Below are 22,533 nucleotides of genomic sequence, written 5' to 3'. Positions count from 1 at the left end.
TTGTTATGCTAACGCTTATTAGCACAACAACTCTTCCACTTACACAACAAGCCACCATCATCGAGATCATCTATATTTGGAAATTCCCCATAGGTCATTAGAAGTGAAAAAGCCTCTTGGATGAGGGATAAAACGTCATCAAGTGAAGAAGTTCAAGTCCAGTTGCCAAGACAAAAACATTTTGATAAGAATTCACCATGACCTGGATGACTGAGAGCCGCCACAGACACAAACTTCCTGCATGTTTTTGGACTGTAGAGGAATCCCATGAAGAACATGTAGACTCCACATGAAGAAAGGCCCTCTGCGGGAATCCAACTTCTTACTGTGAGGCAGAAGCGCTAACTACTGCGCTACCTAGCCGCCAACGCTGAACAAGTCGGTACCTTCCACCTTAAACAATCAAAATAGAAAATAATTTCTATTAATTTCTATTAATTTCATTAAATTCCAACATTCTATCCATTCACTTGAAACATGATATCGATGAGATACTGATGGTGAGCTCATTTAGTCTGTTAGCGTCGGCTGCCTAGCACGCTACAGTGTCGATCACGACGCTGGACACCATCGTGTGATCAAACATCTAAAGCAGGGCTCTGCAGAGGTTGAAAGTTCGAGTCTCCTGAGAAAGAACAGGCACTCTGACCTTCCTTTTAGATGGCATTTGTGTTTTTAGTCTAGTTTACTGTCCATACGGACGCGTAGGTACTTGTACTCCAATCAGTGTGTGGTATCTGCATTCCTAGCTTGACGCCGGCGTCGTTTGGACGTTGGAGTCAAGCTGGAGCGAGAGAGACGATTGGATCATCTCGTGCCGTTGAGAGATGGTCCACCTCTGAACCTCGCGAAGGTTTGTGGACGCGTTCTCCTGCGCGCAGGCTCAGCGGCTGCGTCCATGAATGGCTCCATTTAGCGCGCAAAGATAAATAAAAGCACCTTTTTCTCGCGGCCGAGTGTAAGTTTTCAGTCGTTCGCCGCCCAGACGGGGTCTCTCTGCGGGCCTCGGACGGTAACTCAGGCACGCCGCGCCTGGTTGTAAACGCCGCCGCATGTTGATAGAGGAATCCGAGAGAGTTTTTCATCCGCACAGAGTCACTTTGTACTCGAACGTCTGGCGCCGACCCATCGCGGGAGGGGATGCGAGGCAGGCCTCGACGGAGTCGGAAAAATGGCCTCCGTTCGGAAAGTTGGGCGGCTAAGTGTTTCGCATTAGCGCGCCTTATTAGCGATGCGTTAATTGAGGCCCTGCCCGGCAGGTGATGGGAGCAGCTCGACTGGTAAAAGCTCTGGCTATGGATCAGGCGATGGATCAATATGCCAATTTTTTTTTGGGGGGGGGAAGTTTTGTTTGCACTTAAATGCTTTCACGGTCAACTTAAGACACTTCACAACATGGCTGCTGTGTATTTGTGTGTGTATGTGTGTGTCAGAAAGGTTAGAGTGTTTTAGGAAAGCATGGCGTTACGTGATGCACTACAATGTGCACTTATTGTCATTTCCGAAAACATCTATCTATCTATCTATCTATCTATCTATCTATCTATCTATCTATCTATCTATCTATCTATCTATCTATCTATCTATCTATCTATCTATCTATCTATCTATCTATCTATCTATCTATCTATCTATCTATCGTGAACGTTCAGCTTTACAATTTCTCGCTAATATTCAGGGTAATTGCCACCAAAGGTTTGCATATACGTATACATATATACAATATATGTGTATTTTATATATATGTATATGTTTGTGTATGTATGTGTGTATATAGATATACACATATATAGAACATATATATATATATATACAAATATGCAATATGGGTGTATGTATGTATATTTGCATGTATACATGTATAAAATATATGTGTATATACCGGATATTTATACTATATACTGTGTGTATATATGTGTATACACATATATAAGTATATGTAAATATACATATATTTATAAGTGTAATCATATAAATATATAGATATGTGTGTTTGTGTATGTATGTGTATCTACGTATATATATATATATATATATATATATATATATATATATGTATATGTCCACAGACAGTCACAGACAGTCATACACAGACAGTCACAGACAGTCTCCTGCCTCAGGCGTTTCGTGGACACGTTGGCCTCTTCCAAAAATATTTAAAGATGATCTTGGTCCATCACACCGACATCCTCCATTTGCAACTTTGGAACAAATTTCACGCCGGAACTAGTTTGTGAGCGAGCAGAGTGGATGAATACGTCGCCACGCAGTGTTGTACGAGGTACATGGCTTTGTTTACATTCGCCAGTTATTGTGCCATATAGGAAAGTGCTACATTTGCTTTCTCTTTTCTTTTGGACCATCAACCTTTTGGCGATCTTTATGGAGTAGTGCATTCTTTATCGTTCCAGAACCAGCCGTGATAATTGAAAATCTCCAAAGTAGCAATGCTGAAAGCATGCAGGGAGATGCAGAGAAGGATGCTGAGCTAATCAGAGCCCAAAACACTAAGCTACCCTAGAAAATGTTTGTTTTACCATATAAATAATCTTAATAAACTATCATTTATCATCTGCGGCATTATCTGCGCCATTGAATTCACGGATTATAAGTATCATGGAAAATTGTCGCAAGAATAAAAATCTGGATTTTTACAATTTTATGTTACGTATTTTTCGCGATTAAATTTGTTTTTGCCATTTTATATCAATGCAAAGAATAAGAGCCCGAAAGGTGAACTGCGCTATGACCGTAGGGCCTACCCTATATTTTGTTTATACTGGACGTCTCACGTCTCGGCTGACTTTTTTTTTTTTTTTTTTCCTGCCATATAAATTCCTACGGTGTCAGGAAATGGCACGGTCGTGGCGAGAAGGGCGGGGAGCTGAGACACGTCATCCATACAACGTTCTTGATCTTCATCTATACAGGGTCACTGTAGCCTATCCCAGCTGTCACTGGGCGAGAGGTTGGGGTTCATGGAGACAAGCATTCACGCACTCATGCACACATTATATGTGGACTTATAATCATCCGTTTATTCACACGTTTGGGCGATTTATGGACCTCTTGCTTGTTTTTGGACTCTGGGAGGGAGGAACCCGGAGAACCTGAAGGAACCCAATGCAGAGAACATGGGGACTCCACAGAGGAAGTCGTCCTGTGGGTATCCACCAGGGACATTCTCTCCCAATCATCATTATTATTATTATTATTATTAGTATTATTAGTATTGCAACATTATTATTATCATTGTTAATATTATTGTTACTATTATTATCATTATTAGTATCATTAGTATTATTAGTATCATTCATTGTTATTGCAACATTATTATTATTATTATTAATATAATTGTTTAGTTTAGTTTTAGTTTAAAAAGTTTATTAGGACAGTGTACAATTACATTAAGCACAGAGGCAGAGATGTTTGAACCAGATTGTAGCTCATAGTTAATTTCCATCTGTAGTCCTGGGAAGACAATACAAATATAAAACTGTACAAATAGACAGTATACATAGAATATACAAATAGGCAATAAAATAAGTATACAATATATAAACAGGCAATAAAATAAGTAAAACACAAGTTGAAAGTGATATTGTCGTGATATTGTTGTGACATTATTTGTTTGGTAATCTGGGGGCCATCAGATGTTACTCAGAAGGGTAACATCTGATGACGATTGTTATCACAATATTATTATTATTATTATTTATTTTTTTATATTATTGTTATTATTATTATTATCGCAATACTATCATTATTGTTATTATTTTTAGTATAATTGCTATCGCAACATTATTATTATTATTATTATTATTAGTTGTATTATCGCAACACTATTATTATTGTTATTATTATTATTATTATTATTATTACCTGACCCTGTTTGGGATATTCCTGCTACTTCCTGTCCATTCTATAGCAGAGCCGACAGTTGAGGAATGTCCTCTGAATTCCTCCAAAAATGAAATTTGCAGCCGCCAAGCTGCGCTTGCTCGCCTGCTTAATTGTCCGCCTCGACGAGGGGCAGAGATAATGAAACCCTGCGAGTGTAACGTTTGGTGAGTGGAAACGTTTCAGCCTTTTTATTACAACCGGGAAGCCTCTCCGCCGGGGGGGCTTTTTTTTTTTAATGCGTTCCCTCAACATCTGTCAGCGGGTTTCACTTGACAGAACATCTGGTCTCTTCCCCGCCGGCTTCACGGGCGGCCCACGAATCACTGAGGCTACTGCAAGATACTGTTCCCGTGTGGACGAGACGCTATGTTGATAACACACACACACACACACACACACACACATGCTAGACTTGGACCACCAATAGAAAACCACAACCATTCATTTTGAGTGTCATGTTGCTACATTCTGAAGGGGTATTCGGATGCTAACTAGCGGGATCGCTAATTTGTGCATTGTAATCATGCATGTAATATTTTTTTTCTATTTTCTTGCTGGAAAAAAAAAAAATCAATTTCACTGTTGGGGGCAGTGACGTGCAGTGAGGTTCACGGCAAGTGAGGAACTGACTTCTTCACAATTGGATTTACGAGTTGCAAGAAGAATCACGAGTGCCCTTAACCGTGAGGCAGGAGAACTGCGTGCCTCACTTAGTGGCTCTTGGCGGCCGTTTTGTGATCGCTCAGCACAAGAAACTAGTAACACACATAAAGTTGTTGACAAATTGGAAATGGAGGTCATATAGCAAAAGTGTTTCAACTTTTTAATCGCGACACCCAGAGACACCGCAATACGGTCTTAGTGCTAGCATGAGCAATCTAGGTGAGGCTCAAGAGCTGGCGGCCTCACCTCGTATCTCTTCTCAGTACTAAAACGGTAAATGTGAAAATTCAGCCATTTTGAATAAAAACCAAGTTAAATGAAAAATAACTTTACAGTGCAAAATCGCTGATAAAATTGTTGATTCAAAAGAAGTGAAATTAAATGCAAAATTTTTCATTTTTGTTTATTTTTGTCATTGCTATTGTCATTCTGGTTGTTGTCATTTTGATTGTCTATTTTCACTTTCACTGTCTTTTTTCCCATTCTTATCCCTGATGTTGTTGTTCTTTCTGCTATCTATTTATTTGTGGATGTCTTTTGCTACCCTGTCTCTCTATTTATATTTATATTCATATTCATTGAAACTATTACTGTTACACTGCCGTGACAAAATAATTTACAATGGGGATCAATAAAGTTTATATAGTTTAAGTTTAAATATACCTTTATAGAGCAAATCACTGACTTTTTTTTTATTTATTTTTTTATTTTACATTTTTTTCTTTCCAAGATTGGCTAGTGAGGCACGACCTCTCCTGCCACCCCCGACTGCACTTTACTGGTTGTAGGATATTTATTAGCATCAATCGGGTGCCGCAGATTCGTCCTTGCCTCCCTTTCACCCGGCGGTGAGGTCTGGTTAATGTTATCAGGAGCGAAGGGCCTGCCTTATCTTGACCTGGAGACACCCAAACACCCACCCATAAGAGCTTTAACCATCTTGCACGTTACTATCATTCCCCGTCATGCCGCTCCGCCCGTGGTTTCTCACGGTTGTGAAATCGGTTGAACGTTGTATTCATGGGACCTCATGAAAAAGGGGGAAAAATGACTACACTGCTGATTTGTTGTGGAGAAGAAACCCAAACCAAGCTGAAAAATGATGTCCCTTTTAAGCATTTAAATGGTTAATGATACAAGTACTCACATACTGTGTGTGTGTGTGTGTGTGTGTGTGTGTGTGTCCACAGCCTGCCTGTTCAGGTACAACGTCCTGTCCTTCATCTACCTCATCTATCTCCTGCTCATCCCGCTCTTCGCCGAACCCTCCAGCACAACAATGCAGGGTAAGAAAGAAAGAAGACTCCGTCCGGCCTCGCCCATATCTTTGCCAACTGAAACCTAACTAAAATCAGATTAAACTCAAATAAAATAGAATCCAAAATGAAAGAAAATAAGACGAGCTTAAATTAGAGTCACTCAGACATGTAACATGTAAGAATAAGACATGTAACATAAATGAAAGTCATTGTTTTCTGTGATAATCCTTTATATTGATGCGCCAGAATCAAATAGTCGGGTCATCCTTCGGTGTTTACAGGAATTTTATATATGTATCTATATATATCTATATATATCTATATACATAGATATATATAGATATAAAATGTGTACGTGTGTGTGTGTATATATATATCTATATATATATATACACACACACACACATGTGTTTATATATGTATATGTTTATATATGTGTACATATATATACAAACGTATATATGTATAAATATGTGTATCTATGTATTTATGTATTCTTTGTATACATATATGTCTATGCATATATATGTGTATACAAACCTATATATATGTAGGGAGCAATGAATGAATGGTTTCTGGTCCTATTTGAGTTTTTTTGGCAGCTCCTTGTGACTTTTAATCCAGGAGAACCTGGTCGCACTCATTTAATTAGTAATTTCTTTAACTCCGTTTCTCGAGCCGAGTCAATTTTTTCCCGTTGAAATCAGTGTCTCATTGATTCGTTCTCCGGGCCCCAAAACACACTGCACTCTTTCGAAACTTTCTAATGGGTTTATTTGTGGCAAAAATCCAGAACAGAATTAAAGCTAACCTTAATCATTACTGTGTTTCTGCTGTTCTTCCCCTTCTTACCAGCACTAGTACTCTTTGTTTCCTTCACAAAATCAGCAAAAGTAAAGCCTACTTGCTTATGAGACCCTCGCTAACGTTAACGCTAACGCTAATGCTAACACTATCTCCAGCTAGCTGTCTTTCATTCATCCAAACTAACAACCACTTTTCTACTTCTTCTAAGACTTGAGACCTTTGCTTGATTAACGTAGTCTCCCCTTTAGCCACATCAGCCGTCTGTAGCGCATCTTTGTTTTTCAGGATTGTACAGATAGTTAGCTTAGCCGTGTCGTAGTGCTTGGCTTAATTAGTAACACCAACACCGTTCTCAAGTTTAGCTAATAGTTCCTTCTTCACATCCACTGGAATTCTCAACTTCTTCTTAACACGACTAGCACTAGCACTCTTAACATTTTGTTAGCCATGATGAGGGCTAGCTTATTGAGAAAAAACAAATAATGCGTTATAACAGGTTTAATACGGCTAGCATTAGCACTCTTAACTTTTTGTTAGCCATGATGAGGGTTAGCTTACTGAGAAAACATAAATAAAGCGTTATAACAGGAGAACATGATGAATAATGTAAACAACAATGAACGATGTAAACAACTATTGACGATGTAAACAATGTGGAATAGTGCGAACAACTGCTGCTATGCTACTATGGCATAACAGGCAAAGCCCGTGAGTTTGTGTGTTAGTGTGTTTGTGTGCTAAGGGGTTGTTCACAACTTGTTGATTTGACCAAAATTTGACCAAAAACTGTGTTGTAGGCTGTAAGTGTAATTTTTTTTCTTAATAGTGAATAAAATAGTGGCGTTGGAGGTAATAAGATAAGAGGGTCCTTGTGTTGGCAACATGCTCCACACACACACACACACACACACACACACACACACACACACACACACATACACAAGTGAAGGAAAACTCAAACCCTTTTTACTTAAGTTTATTATGAGTCACTGAGTCAGGTTCACATTTTCTTTTCAACTCTCAGCTACTCAGTGATTCGCTTATTGAGCTAAGTGAGTCGCTCGTCATGCGAATGGGGAGGACTACTGTGTGCCACTCACCGATTCGTTCATTGAGTTACTGAGTGAGTCGTTTGATTTACTTGTGGCGAGAACTCTTCTGAGCTACTAAGTTATTTGTACTTTGAGTCGTAAGTGAGTCGTTCGTTTTGTGAGTGGCGTGATTTTTTTTTAATTTTTTTATTGAGTTACTAAACGACTTGTTTGTTCATCAAGTTACTGAGTGAGTCGTTCGCTTTGTGAGTGGCGAGAGCTCATCTGAGCTATTAATTGATTTTTTTTTTTTTTAACTAAATTAGTAGTTTGTTATGCGAGCGGGGAGGGCTACCATGTACCACTGACCGATTCGTTCATTGAGTTACTGAGTGAGTCATTCGATTTGCAAGTGGCTCTTCTGGGCTACCTAAGTTATTTGTACTTTGACTTACTAAATGAGTCGTTCATTTTGTGAGTGGCGAGAGCTCATCAGAGCTATTAAGTGATTTTTTTTTTATTACTGAATGAGTCGTTTGTTTTGCGAGCGGGGAGGGCGACTGTATACCACTGACCGATTCGTTCATTGAGTTACTGAGTGAGTCGTTTGATTTGCGAGTGGCTCTTCTAGGCTACTAAAGTTATTTGTACTTTGACTTACTAAGTGAGTCGTTCGTTCTGTGAGTGGCGAGAGCTCATCAGAGCTATTAAGTGATTCATTCATCGAGTCCCTAAATGAGTTGTTCTTTTTGTGAGTGGTTCGTGATTCGTTAATGGACTTACTAAATGAGTGAGACTATAGGGCTACTGGGATTCTTTGTTCACAGGTCATCGGACATGAATCAAAACAAGGATTCATAGCAGTTGCTCCTCCTGTGTGGCTAATGCAGTGATTCGCTTGAACTTATATATATATTCAAGAAAAACAATCGTACAATCGTGACATATTGTCCAGTCTCTCATTTCCAGCCAGCTAGCTAGCTTGCAGCAGCAGCGGGGGCAAAGATTCGTGGCTCATGAATCATTTTTAAGCGATTTGATCACCGCTTGCACATGGCTGGCGCACACTCATCTTTTTAACGTCTTCTCACTCAAACGCATGTCAGTGGAAGCGTGACCCAATCCTGACTCAGCAAACCGACGTTAACGGCGTCACAAATAACGCAGCTGTCCGTAAAGTTTGAGGTCTTTCCGCGGCGCAGAAGTATTTTCTTTAAAAATACTTTTTGTCTCCGATTGAAAAGCCTCCTCTCCGTCTTTGGCGTTTTTTTTAAATACAGCCTCTGGATGCGTCGCCAAGGATTTGCAACTCGTTGGCCCTGTCTACTTCCAGGAGACAATCCACCGTTTCTGAAAAAAAAAAAAAAAAAAAAATCCTCGGGATCAAAATTGAAATATTTTTCCCCGGTAATGAAAACCAGCTTTCTCTCTCCGGGCGACTCGGATACCCCTGCGACGGCGAGGAGATTTGGCACTTTCTCCGCTCCGCAAAAGGCGATAGCGGTTAGCGCGGGTACGACCCTGGAAGATCCACCGCGCAGACGGATCGGAGATTGACGGCGGCGATCGATCGCGGGTTGGATCTAATCCGCTTGATGGAGGTTCGCTTCTCCTGCGGGCTCGAATGGCTAAATCGGAAATAAAATCGCCTCGTCGTTTTTGATCATTTTCCCCCTCGTCACAGAAGGGGGAGGAATCGCTCGAGGCTCCCCTGAAAAGCTTCAATTTAACCTGCGTGCCTGGAAGGAGTGATCTCTCTTTAGGGGAAGGGTGAATAAGCCGGCCTCTTGCAAGCGCTGTAAATCACGGCGGATTGTGGTCATCAAGTTCAGAACGCCGCAGAACGCTAAACAGAACACCTTCCCGGACCCCACGGTGGCGGTCCTGCGGGCTTTCCGCAGGAATCCAGTTTTTTAATAATACATGGCGGAGAGCCGCGTCTCTGCTCGTCTCCAGCTGAAATAACAGTCAGGAAGTAAAGGGTGGCGGTGGCGGGACGACGCAAAGTGGACCTCTTTCGCTCTCATCAATAGTTAAAGAGGAAAATCTTGTAGTAAAGCTGCACGTCGGCGGATCCCTGCAGCTGCTCGGGAACTCGTGTGTCGTCACCACGCTGATATATAAATATTTATCGTTGTGTATTTACTCGAATTCGCTCCCTTCAGGAGACAAATCGCACAAAAACATACGAGAAGTCTCAAAAGCCGTCTCCTCTCAAAACCAAGTGAGCGACTCTTAGTTAAGATGGTATTTGATTTGCTATTTGTTGTGCTTTGTAAGCCTCTCGAACCACTCGGTGGGATATACATGTGAAAAAGTTGGATGTAAGTGGCTTGAGTTCCCATTCTGAGAAAGTGATTAAAAAAAAAAAATGCGCAATTGAAAACGATTTGCAAACAAAATTAAAATTTTTGATTGATTTTTTTTGCTTGTTCATTCGTACGCATTAAAGGTGATTAGATGCAAAACCCCTTTTTTTCACTCCTGCATCCATAAAATGGATCCATTAAAGGGCAGCTATCCATAGTTAAATGTCATCTAACTGTATGATTGTTTCTTCTTTGTTTTACAAAAAAAAATGTCATCATTGATTGAATATTTTTTAAACGTTTGACCTGATCAGGACGGGCTCGTCGCAGATTCGATTCCCGTCTCCAACTTTGTATCACCTAGATCAAGTGTGCCAAATACATCGATTGGGATCGACCGGTCGATCGCAAAGGTAGTGTGTCTAGATGGCACAACATTAAAACATAGACGTCAGCCTATCATCCTTACGATGAAATTTGTCACTTGACTGACAGTCGGTTTGTCCAATCTGACCTTTTCTGACACTCGCACGTGCAAATAACAGTGCCTTCCAGCAAGCTAGCCAGTTAGCCTCCAATTTATGTCTTCTAAACTTACGGGTATAAAAATGAGTGGACCAAGTAAAAAGACTAAAACGTATCACTTCCGTACGGAATGGGAGGCGGACTTTTTGTTTTTCTACTACGTCATTTTCAAAGTGCGTTCGCCTTATCCGCCGGTCTGCCATTGCTATACCGAAAAAGGAAAATGCGTAGCGGCGTTTTCAGACCGTTCTTAAAAACTACGACGCCGGCTTCCTTTCGAAAAGTGAGCCGAGAAGGAGAAAGGTGAAGGGACTAAAATCCCAGCTGTCAGGACGGCGGTCATTTTTCTCCCAGCTAACTTCAACTATGCTGCTGACTCCATTCGAGTCATCAGAATAAGATATTTACCAAAAAGGTACTCTATTGTAGTGTGCCATAAGGGTTCATGCAATAATGCAAGAGCCACAAACATTTATTGTGTTAAGTATACTCAGTAGATATAGTAGTATACTATTGTATAGTATAGTAGTATACTATACTATACTATACTATACTATACTATACTATACTATACTATACTAAACTACACTATACCATACTATACTATACTATACCATACTATACTATACCATACCATACCATACTGTACCATGCTATAGTATACTATACTATACTATACTATACCATACTATACTGTACTATGCTATACTATACTATACCATACTATACTGTACTATGCTATACTATACTATACTATACTATACCATACTATACTATACCATACTATACTATACCATACCATACCATACTGTACCATGCTATACTATACTATACTATACCATAATATACTGTACTATGCTATACTATACTATACTATACCATACTATACTATACCATACCATACCATACCATACTGTACCATGCTATACTATACTATACTATACTATACTATACTATACTATACCATACCATACTATACTATACTATACTATACTATACTATACTATACTATATCTAGTGTAGATATAGTGTAGTATATTCAGCATTTTTAGTGAAGGTAGATCATTTTCACATGGTGATTTGAAATGTAGTAGTGTGGGCACCCCTGCCCTAGTTGATCCAGAAGTTAGCGCCTCGCGCGGCAGCACCGGTGTGTGTGTGTGTGTGTGTGTGTGTGTGTGTGTGTGTGTGCTTGGGGAAATGCAAGTGTAAGTGGAGAGCGTCTACTTCCGCACGTGGACAGGAGAAGCCGGGGATCAAACCCACTCTACCAACCGAGTCACAACCGACTTCTCATGTATCCTTCGGCAAACCCTGGATCGTTAGCTACTCCCAGTTGTCTGGTTCGCGCTCACGCAAAACCGTGACTTCGCTTTTCAGAAAGAAGAGGCCGGGAATCGAACCTCCGGATCGGCAGGCCCGCTCTATAAACTGAGCATTACTTTTTTTTTTTACACACAATCATAGTATTCTGTGTTTTGTCTTCGCTCTGGAGGCTTCGCGCCGCAGCCGTCAGCAGCGCCAAGCTCAGATTTATTGCTCGGTTCAGATCTTTCTTCTTTCTCTGGGGTTTGGCCCTCTGCGGCGTGTTTTCAGCGAGTCCAGTAGCAGATTCCAAACTGAATTTCGACTGTTCTGAGCAGCCCTTTAAATAACTCCACTGGCACCGCCGCTAGCGTTCATCCCTGGCCATTTTTTTCGCGATACTCCTGAACAAACTGTGCGTTGAGGACTCCCTGGCTTTTACCCGGACAGCCCCCGCCCTCCCACTGATCAGAACCTTGATTACATAAGCGTAAAAATTCAGAAAAGTTAGTGTTTTACGTAACCGCTCATTTAATTTACGTCAATTTTTCAGGCAAAATTAGATAATTATTGTCCGGGTTTTGAAGGAATTCTTTCGCTGATCCCCTGTGTTGTGTTTAGACTTCCTCTCAGTCTTTCAGAAACCGTCCAACATAACATTACTCATCATTTTGACCTCAAGATGTGCACATTTTATTAAGTGTAATTTACATGAGGTGTTGATGCCTGGAAGTCCTTATTCAACAGATACGCACGTCCAAAAATCACGGCCCTGTTACATAACAGAATCCAAAGTATTTCTTAATAGCTGTTTCATGTGGGGTTGGGCGTCTAGTTGAGTTTAGCTGTTTTTGGACTGAACAGTTCTGAGACCGCAGTACTACTTGAAGTATCTGGTAATGGCCGTGGCTTATGAGGCCTACTGAGCACCTACGTCATAGGAGTTCTTACAGAGCCCTAGAAAGAGCTCAAATGGTTCCAGGAACAGAGGTCTCCTAGTTCTTGAAAACGTTCTCAGACCTGCAAAAAAGTTCCTAGATCGCAAAAGGGGGTATCGGAGAAACTGCCCACCTTGCGGTTTGTGGATTTTCTGGGGTAGCTCGGCGCAGGTCCCTGAAAGACAAATCGCTTTTGTCGAGGAGACGTTCCCGGGGCTTCCGTTTTCCCCACTCGAGGTTGTAAACAAAAGAACACAGTGTTGCGCAACGAGAAAAGGTGACAGAGCCATTGACAAGTTCAAACTTTATTCCTCACACACCAAAACCAAACTGACAGTGAACTTCTGTGGACCATAATCCCCCTGAACTAAGCCTTCCCTGGGGTGAGATGCCACTTAGTGTCTGCCAAACACCCAGAAGGGACTCCCCAAAACAAACTAGTCTCTCATGGGAGGCTTGCGTCGCCTCCGTTGTGCCTCGGTAGAAGCAGCAGGAGGCACCGGACGTTTGACCTGTGCAGGCGCTGAAGGAGGGCGACCTCGATGGGGAACCTGGAAAGGATACACAACGTCCTTTGTCCTCTGGCTTCAGCTAATCCAGCGTAACCCGCTCCCTACGCCCACCCAAACTCTTTGCGCTTGTCTCAAGAATCTGGAACGGTCCATCGTACGGGGGTTTAAGAGGCGAGCGGAGAGCGTCATGTCGCACAAGGTGAGCCGACACGAGCTCTGCAGGCACGAAAGACCGCAGAAAACAGTTGCGAATGGGGCCTGGAACCCCAGAGCTGCTGGGCGGGAAAGGATCCGCAGTCAGACAGGGTGGAGGGGCAGATCCCTCCGGCAAAAATTTCCCATAGACTCGTAGGAGCTGAGCACAACCCCAGAGTAACCCACGGTAAACGGTCCACCCAGTTGCCATCTGAGAGCGCAGTGCGCTCTGACATCAGGACCTTTGGTGCCTCATGAGTTCACACATTTCTGGCCCTTCACAAATTCCACTTCTGAGCCCTGGTTTAAAGCGGCGGTTCAAGGATATGATCCTGCCTCTGGATGAAATAAGTATCTTAGGGTCTGGGGTCTGCCTTAGAGACAGGTCGAGGAGCTCGGTCATCTGGGGAGCGGGACTCAGAGTAGAGTGGCTACTCCCTGGGCTTCAAGAGGAGTCAGATGTAGTTGTTCGGGCATCTGGTCGGGATGCTGCCTGGATGCCTCCTTGGTGAGGTGTTTGGGGGATGGCCCACTGGGAAGAGTCCCCTGGGACCCCGACTCTCCTAGTGGCTACTCCCTGGGCACCGAGAGGAGGCAGATGTAGTTGTTCGGGCATCTGGTCGGGATGCTGCCAGGATGCCTCCTTGGTGAGGTGTTCGGGGGATGGCCCACTGGGAAGAGTCCCCTGGGAAGACTCAGGACTTTCTGGAGGGACTACATCTCTAGAGTGGACGGGGAGAAGGGAAGTGCGGGCCTCTCTGCTTAGGTTCCTGCCCAGGCACCTCGGTAGAAGCTGCACAAACTGGATGGTTTGGAGAAACCCTTGACACCGGAAGCACCGGCAGGGTCCCAAAACCAGAGCGTCCAGACATTATAAGAATGTGAATATTTTAATGTCTGACGTCTCAAAAAATAAAGTGAATTGCACGGCAGTGATGTAGGCGGATAAAGATCAGCAGCAGCTAAATCGAAAAATACAATAAGTACACAAAGTGTTTATTCCAGGGGAAGAATAGTCGTCTTAATGTCGTCTGTCGCGTTCGGTCGGCCGGTTGATAAAGTCATGGCTGTTTAACTGATTTTGGATGCATTTGAAAAGCACTGTTTGGATTGAACCGTAATGATTGTCGAGCAACAAAGTCAGATGGCTAGAAGGCAAAATTAATGAAATAAGTAAAAAGGCAGTCAGAGCTGAAGCGGCTGTGCTTTCCAGAGCACCAGTTTGGGCGCACAGGCGAGTGAACAGTCCTCATACTTCATATTTACAAGCATTCTTTTCCCTTCTTTGTGGACACGGAGGGAATCGCAATGGGAAATTAGCACAAATTGTTTTTACTTCTCCATTAAATGAGCCTGCCAGGGTCTGCCGCCGTGTAGATTCGACAAGGCCTCAGCTTCGATGGCCGCAGGCGGAGAAGGAGCGCTTCACCCGAGTCAGGATATAGTGCCGTACTGTTGTAAAACTACCCCCGTGGCGACAAGATGAACCTAACGAAGCTGTGCAGAAAGAATAGGCGATGGAGATGGCGATCCGGCGATCGGAGGAATCGGTCTACCGGGGCAGCGATGGGCACTGCTGTCGCTTCGTCATTGAAGACTTCCCCCTCTCCCTTCAGGTTTCTCATTTTGGGATTAAAAGAGATCTCGCTGTTAAGAAAACATCCAAAATACCTGTAGGTGCACAATAAAATCCCCCATGTGCTGCACAGCTGCTCCTGCTGGCTCCAGACATCAGTATTGTTTGAGGACAGCTGCCGTTCTTACCTACCTTTAGCAAAGCCAGGGAGCAGGTCCAATGTCTTGAAACATACATCTCAAAAACCCGGAGGGCAACCATCCCTCTGTCCGGATCGTGTCGGATCGTGATGCCTCCAAAGAGCTGGGGCCCTTTGCTCAGCATCTGCATAATGGATGTCTTTGACTATATAAATTCATGCTCCTGCAAAAGAAGTGGGCAACTGAAACTCAGGGCAACTTTTTTTTTTGGAGGGGTGCTGGCAGGCCGAAGTGAGAGTGCTGCTGGTTTCGCGCTGTGCCGTTTAAATTCATACCAGAAGGCAACTTCCTACTACCGTGCTTTGCAAAGCGTCTCCGCCGTCCTTGCATCGATAGCCATTACTTACGTGTGACGAGGTGTTAAGACAGCCAAGTCAACTCAAATAGAAAGGTTGTACTTCTCTGGTGATGTATTAGAGACTTAAGGGAATTAGAGGTCTCCTCATCCAGCAGAATGTTTATTTTACTACTCAGGAGAAGAAAGCGCGGCTCGAGGATAGCGTTGCCGTTTCCTCGACCGGATCCGCGCAACGTCCCCCCTCGGGCGCTCTCGCAATCACCTCGACCCCCTTGACTAAATCGCTCCGTCTCCGAAGCCGCTCTCGACGTGAATCTCCGTTGAGAGATTTGCGGTTTCGAAGAACGCCGTCTCGAGCATTACAAGAATTCTGGCACCTTTTTTTTTTTTTTTTTTTTTTTTTTTGGGTGTTGTTGAGCTCCAAAAGAAGTAAAAAAAAAAAAATCTCACACATGCGTGAGACAAAGTTCTTTCTGTGTGGAGAAATGAAGAGGCTAGGAGACGCGGGATTTCAGCACATGGACGGCGGGAGCAACATGTGGAAATCCTTAAACTGAGTGGTTGTGGCGATGAACTCACTGTAGCTGTTCTCCTGCAGGCCACACAGGGCGTCTGCTGCAGTCCCTCTGCTTCACCAGTATGTCCTTCCTGCTGCTCCACATCATCTATCAGATTACCGTCAACAGCCTGCTGGCCGGGAACTCCATCAGGCCCGACTTCAACTGTAAGTACAACGCCGCTTTCACGGTCACGCCCCCGATGAAACGTTGTTTGTTTTCAGAGTTTTCTGCCCGAGCATCACCTAGGCCACGGGTGTCAACTCATTTTCACAGAGGGCTACATCAGCATTATGGTTGCCCTCAAAGTAACAGTATAAATAAAATAAAATGAATGCGACTACTCCTTAATTTTAAATCGCTCTGAATTTATTGCTCATTCAAATCCAAAATGTTACATTTGCATTTGCATGGATGTCAAAATAAATAGGTTTACTAGTTGGTCCAAAGCTAGCTTTCACTGCCTGCAGTGTTTTTGGATGCAGCTTTTGTGAACACATTCTGCTGCCATCGTAGTTTGGCTTTTCATTCTTGGACCTTTTGTTGTTTTTCTGGAAGGCAAAACTTTGGCATACTTAGCTTCGTGTTTGGCGTCAAAATGCCGACGTAGATTGTACTCTTTGACAACTGACACCGCCTCATTACACAAAAGGCATACCGTTTTTTTCTCCTTGAAGCACAAACACGCATTGGCCTTCCCATCTTTCTTGAAACAGCCTTCTTTCTGCATCAAATTTTCTCTTCCTGGGCATTTGGGGATCATTTTTATTTCTCATTTCCACTTGTTGAAATCAGATTGATGTGGATACACTGCGATCTAATGGTGGGATGCAGTCACTTTGCGGGTAACATTGTCAGCATGAATTATGGGAACTGTAGTTTATGGTCAATGCAGGCGTTGGACTCATTTATTTTAAGACAATCAGACCTTTCTCGTGGGGCCACGGAAAATGACGCGGCGGGCCCCATTTGGCCCGTGGGCCTTGAGTTTGACACTTGACTTAGGTAAACGTACCCAAATCAAAGTGGGTAAAGATATGTTTCATTTCACAAATCTGATGGTGAACAAATAAATGTCGTCTTGTTAAAAAGCTTCTAATGTCTACCAATGGAGTCACAGTAAAATAAGATGATCGATGGGCTTCTCCACGAGAGGGTACAAGTTAGCTTGGCATGGATGCACCTGTATCTCCCTCTCGTAACTTATGGATTTTAAGAATAAGAATAAGAATAAGAACAACTTTATTTATCCCGAAGGAAATTGTTGTGCCAGAGTTTCAAGTAAAACATAGCAATAATAAATAATAGTAGGAAGGAGGGAGAGTAAGAAATACAAATAAAACCATAACGTGTCAAAGTCAAGGCTATAAAGTGTTTTAAGGTCTTAAAAAGTACAAAGATTTGAATATTCCCTTCGGCTGAAGGAAGAGGAATTAAAAAGTTTTCATGTTCCATCAAGTTTACATGTTCATGTTTTTTTCGTGTCAACTGGACTTGATCTCCTCTCTTGAAAAGTCCAGTTGCCATGGGGGCGTTTGGCAAGGAAGGCTAAGAAGCTCCAAATACATAGTTTACATGTGAAGAAACTAGGATGTGAGATTATGGTAGACCATAGGTGTCAAACTCTGGCCCGCGGGCAAAGTTGGGCCCACAAAGCCAAACCAAATGACTACTAGAGCTGGCCTGCCGGTATAGTCTACAGTACATGTACCGCTAATTCTCCAAATTCCAGAATTTTCTGCTAGTGTTTTGGCATGAAAATCACAACAGGACCCATAAACACCTTTTCCTCTGCGTACAGTAGTCATAGTGACCTTATGCTAATACTGGCACCCTGCTACTGGGGCAGAAAACAGGATTTTGCATGTGTGCAATACCAAGTTATATATCATATAGAATTAAGCTATGCTTGTTCCACATTTAGTTTGTAAGCAAAACTTGTTTGGGTTCATTGTTATATCTGGAGGAAGATTTTTTTTGAATAAATATCAATTTTGGCCCAATTTGGGCTGAAGGATACTGAGGTTGGTTCCAACCTTAAGGCCGGGAGTAGAACATTATTATAGCACAAGAAGCAAACGCGGGTAAAACGTCTTTGCGCGTAAAGCTGTGGATGATCGTACACGGGTCTGAACGGCAGTCGCCCAGCATGATTTTTAGAGGCAATAAGTAGATCAAAATCATGCCGGGGTAACAACATCACCATGCCGATTCTCAGAAAACATGACTTTTGAAGGCACGACGGCGTACAAACAAGTGCAGCAAAGTGCGGAAACCTCAGAGCGTCACAGTTCTTGTTTTTAAAAGCTCTGAATCGTCGTCACCTGGGGACAACGGACAACGCAGAAAGCTTTCCAAAGCTCTCCAACACACTTGTGCCGTATTTTGGTTTGCTTTCAGTGGGTGTCCCAACATAATGTCCAGAAATGAATTGAGATTACGATGATTTTGGGGGTTGGGATGTTGAGGTTATGCCAATGCGTCGATCAGAGGGACAGCACATGTTAGATGTTTTGGAGATGAAGTCAGACAGGGATGGTTTGGACATGGACAGACAAGGGCGAGTGGGTTGAAGAGTGCTGAGGTTGGAACCAACCAGGCAGGAGGTCCGGATTAAGACCAGAGAGGACGCATATGGATGTTGTGAAAGAGTACGTGAAGTTAGTCGGTGTGACAGAAGGGGGTACAGAGACGAAGGTCAAAAGGAGGAAGATGTGGGAACTGTGGGAACCCTGAAGGACACAGCCAGAGGTAGAAGAAGAATGAATTATTTTCCTAGGAAAAGTTAGAAAATCCCAGCTGCAGGTTAACGAAACACAGAGTCGGAGAAGGTTTTCTCAGCCTCTTACGAAGTCCTGCATCGGACCGTGAAGGTTGAATGTGTTTAGTCTCTGAACTTGTGCTGAAACGACCCGTTCTAATGGAACATCTAAGCCTTCCGAGAGGGTCGACTAAATATCATCTCTGGGAAATCTCCAATTTGGAGCTTTTTGGTCTTCCGGTCGTAAGTGTCCGTGTCGGATAATTTCGCAGAGCTCCGCTCGTGGACTTCCAGCTTAATCAAACAACCCGCCGTCGGTCCTCTTAGCGATGGGAGTCCCGGAGGACGGGGCATCTCAGATACGACCCGTTCTTGTTTCGAAAGCCGAGCGAGGAGCATCTCGGGCTTTCGTTTGAGACGTTCGGCAAGGCGTCTCTTTATGAGCCCCGAGTTGCGCGGGATGGGGGCGGATCAGCCGGCGGGTTTGGCCGGGACCGTTCATGAGGTGCCAGAAATCACACGCGTGGCCGAAAGGGACGATGCAGAAATATATCTGCACGATATCAGGCATCGAATGGCAGTTTTACGCAGGAATGCGAGGAAACCGTCTCGGAAACCAGAAACCCCGAATGAAAAAACAGAATCCATTCATTTCTTTGTTTCTGGCGGTTTCCTCTCCCCCATTTTTTTTAATAAAAAAAACAACGTATTGATCTCGATTTTGGTTTTCTTTTTAAAGCAGACCATTGGGGTGAACGAGCGGTCGGTCGATCAAAACAGAGAAACAAAGCAGCGCCCTCTATTGCTGTTATAGCAGATTGTTATTATTATTATTATACTAGACAATGAAATGCACATTCTTTTCTATTATGTTTGTATTCAATTCTTTCCCAGTGGTCTGGAATGGTGGTGGTTTGAGGAATAAGACAGTGAATGGTCTGTAGGGTGAACCCCAATGACGGTTGGGAAAGAACCCCAACTTCAGGATAAGCGGTTCAGATAATAAATGAATAACTCTTCTATTTTATACCACCAGTACATTGTCACTCCAACTGAACCTAAATTGCAACGTCTCAACAAAGATTTCCGAACAGCTGGCCTTTGTGTCGGAGAAACCCCAACGGGCGCCTTGGGAGAGTTTTAATCAAACCTTGTATCGTTGTGGACTGGACCGCACAGTCCCCTGTCTGAGTGGCGCGTCCGCTTAGTTTTGTATCAAAACAGCAAATTTCTCATCTCGTGGATTTCGGCATCTCGACTCTGTTTATCAGGCGGTTTGGAAAGGAGCGTAAAAGGCTCGCCGGTGAGCGAGGCAGAGGCTTGCTTGTTAGCAATGCTAACGCGGCACAAGAGTTTGGAACACCTAGTTTCTGCAGATCTCTATAACCTAGACCCGCCAAAAAACCTTGCAGTTATATTAGGAAACTCCCCACGGGTCATTAGAACTGAAGAAGCCTCCCGGACGAGGGCTGAAATGTCGTCAAGTGAAGAAATTCAAGTCAAGTTGGCAAGTTGACGAGACGATTCCGACAAGAATTCACCATGAACTGGACGATTGAGAACGTCCAAAGACATCTATCGGTTAAAACGGGTTTTTGGTTGTTCCTCGCATCTTATGATGAGCCCGGCCAAAGATCCTTCCATCCATGAAGATCCATCCTCTTGTTCCTGTAAGCCTGTGTTTGTCACAGGATGTCAGGCTATTTTTTTTTTTTTTTCGTCCTCCAGCCGACCGCCAGCGTTTAGAGTAAAAGCCTTATCTCAGGTTTCTAAATCTGGTTTTTAGCCCCTCGACACCCTTTTCCTTCTGGCCGCCAAGTATAAACAAGGACTTCTCCACGTCGGCGGCTGAACCCCCTCCCTCTCCTCTCCCCGTCCAGATAACTTTATATCATTTCCTCCATTTGTGGCGGCCAAATACCCCATTAGAGCGCTAAACTGAATCTGAATGAGCGCTAACACCTCCAGCTGCCGCGGCAGGTCACAGACCGGTCACCAGATGAGACGGAGTCATCCGTCATTCCAGCGCTTAGGAGTACTCGCCACATGGCGGGAACGGCGTTCGCGTCGGCGGCGGCGGGCTCGAGCGCGAGGAGACGGCAGATGGGCGGAACCCGCCGCGCAACGAGATAACGTCGGCCCTCCCGTCGGATGCTCCGAGACTACTTTCCCGCTATTGTTAAAACTCTCCCGACACCCCATCTGCTGATTCGTGCGAGCTTTAAAAGGATAACAAAAGACGTTTTTGACGGTTGAGTTTAACCGGTTGGGCGTTTCTCCAGCTCGTAATGGCTAAGTGTTCTCTGGAATGGCTGTTGTGAGAGAGTTCCCCAGGGGATCGTCTTAAGACCCTTATTGTTGACCTTTACTAGCCTTCTGTATCCGCAAATGTCCTGTCCACTCTTCAAAACACGGTACATTTGCCGATTTTCCGCCGCACACACTTCATTTGATAGTAGTTATGGTGTGCTAGAACAGGGATGTCAAACTCATTTTTGTCCGGGGCCAAACAAGGTCAAGGGGGCCGGACCAGTAAAATCATAGCGTAACTACCTAGAAGCAACACAAAGTCCAAATTTTTCCTTTGTTTTAGTATCAAGGAGGCAAGGTAAATGATACAAATCTTTATACATAATGAACTGTTCCTTTAAAAAAAAAAAACATGACGAACAATCTGAGATTCATAAAGAAAAGTAAGTGCAATTTCAACAACACTATGTCTCTGTTCTGTTTTCTCACTTCTCTGTGCATTTTTTTTTTTTTTTTTTCATAGTGGCACTGAAACTTGCAAACCAAGCATACAGGTTTCTTATTAACCTTAACAAACAAATAAGAAGAAGTGGTCCATTTTTCCTGGAAAACCCTACACTCCGTGTCAACTCTTCTCTCTTTTGACATCTTGCTAACAGAAAAACAGGTAAATGTCTAAAAATAATCAAAAATGCTATTTACAGACCCATATGCCGTAGGTGTAAGTGTTGTGCCATGTTGCTAACACTAACTAAAACAATGTGCCCTTGCAGACAATATAGGAACTGCATTTTTATTTTAGAAAAAGTACTTCATGATTTGTTCGTGTTTTTATAATTGACGATTTATTCCACGGGCCGAATCGGACCACCTGGCGGGCCGGTAGCAGCCCGCGGGCCGTACGTTTGATACCTCCTGCGCTAGAACGTGGATGCTGGAGGAGGTGCCTCGAGGTTAACGGTGCAGCAAGTACAGAGAGCCTTTTATGACGCTCACATAAAGCCTGACGGGTATTGCGGGTGCTGAGCGGCGCTGAACCCGGCACTGGATTGTCTACGTTGCATGCAGGCTTCACCAGAAGGACGAGTCAGTGGAGGGCACTTAACGGTTAAAACAATATTTGAATTTTAAAATACGTTTTTTTTTTTTTTATCTATGTAATCTAATCACAGTAGCGTAACAGTTATAGTGTCAATGAATGTGAATATAAATATCAAAAGAGAGACATTTTGAAGATAGCAAAAGATATACACAAATAAATAGACACCAGAGACAACAACAACAACAAGGATAAGAATGGACAAATAGCGGAGAAAAAAAAAAAAGTCAGTAAGGGTGAAAATAGACAACCAAAACAATAGAAACATAAACAGAGTGACAATAACAATGAGAAGAATAAACAAAAATAAACAGGATAAATACTATACTACAGTATATATGTATA

General features: G+C 43.1%; 1 protein-coding gene across 2 annotated transcripts in view; it reads left to right on the top strand.

Moving 5' to 3' along the window:
* piezo2b (piezo-type mechanosensitive ion channel component 2b) overlaps nucleotides 1-22,533 on the top strand; it is a 135,694-nt gene that overhangs the window by 9,098 nt on the left and 104,063 nt on the right. For both annotated transcript variants that reach the window (XM_086153356.1, XM_086153354.1), the window contains 2 exons: nucleotides 5,757-5,852; nucleotides 16,120-16,245. In XM_086153356.1, the coding sequence (XP_086009482.1) occupies nucleotides 5,757-5,852; nucleotides 16,120-16,245 (222 nt within the window). The remainder of the gene's footprint in view (nucleotides 1-5,756; nucleotides 5,853-16,119; nucleotides 16,246-22,533) is intronic.

The sequence above is a fragment of the Fistularia commersonii genome, chromosome 10 (genome assembly GCF_037954325.1).
Source record: "Fistularia commersonii isolate RoL2024-O1a breed Wild chromosome 10, RoL_Fcom_v1.0, whole genome shotgun sequence".
Classification (NCBI taxonomy): Eukaryota; Metazoa; Chordata; class Actinopteri; order Syngnathiformes; family Fistulariidae; genus Fistularia; species Fistularia commersonii.
This window is presented reverse-complemented; position numbering and strand designations above follow the sequence as displayed.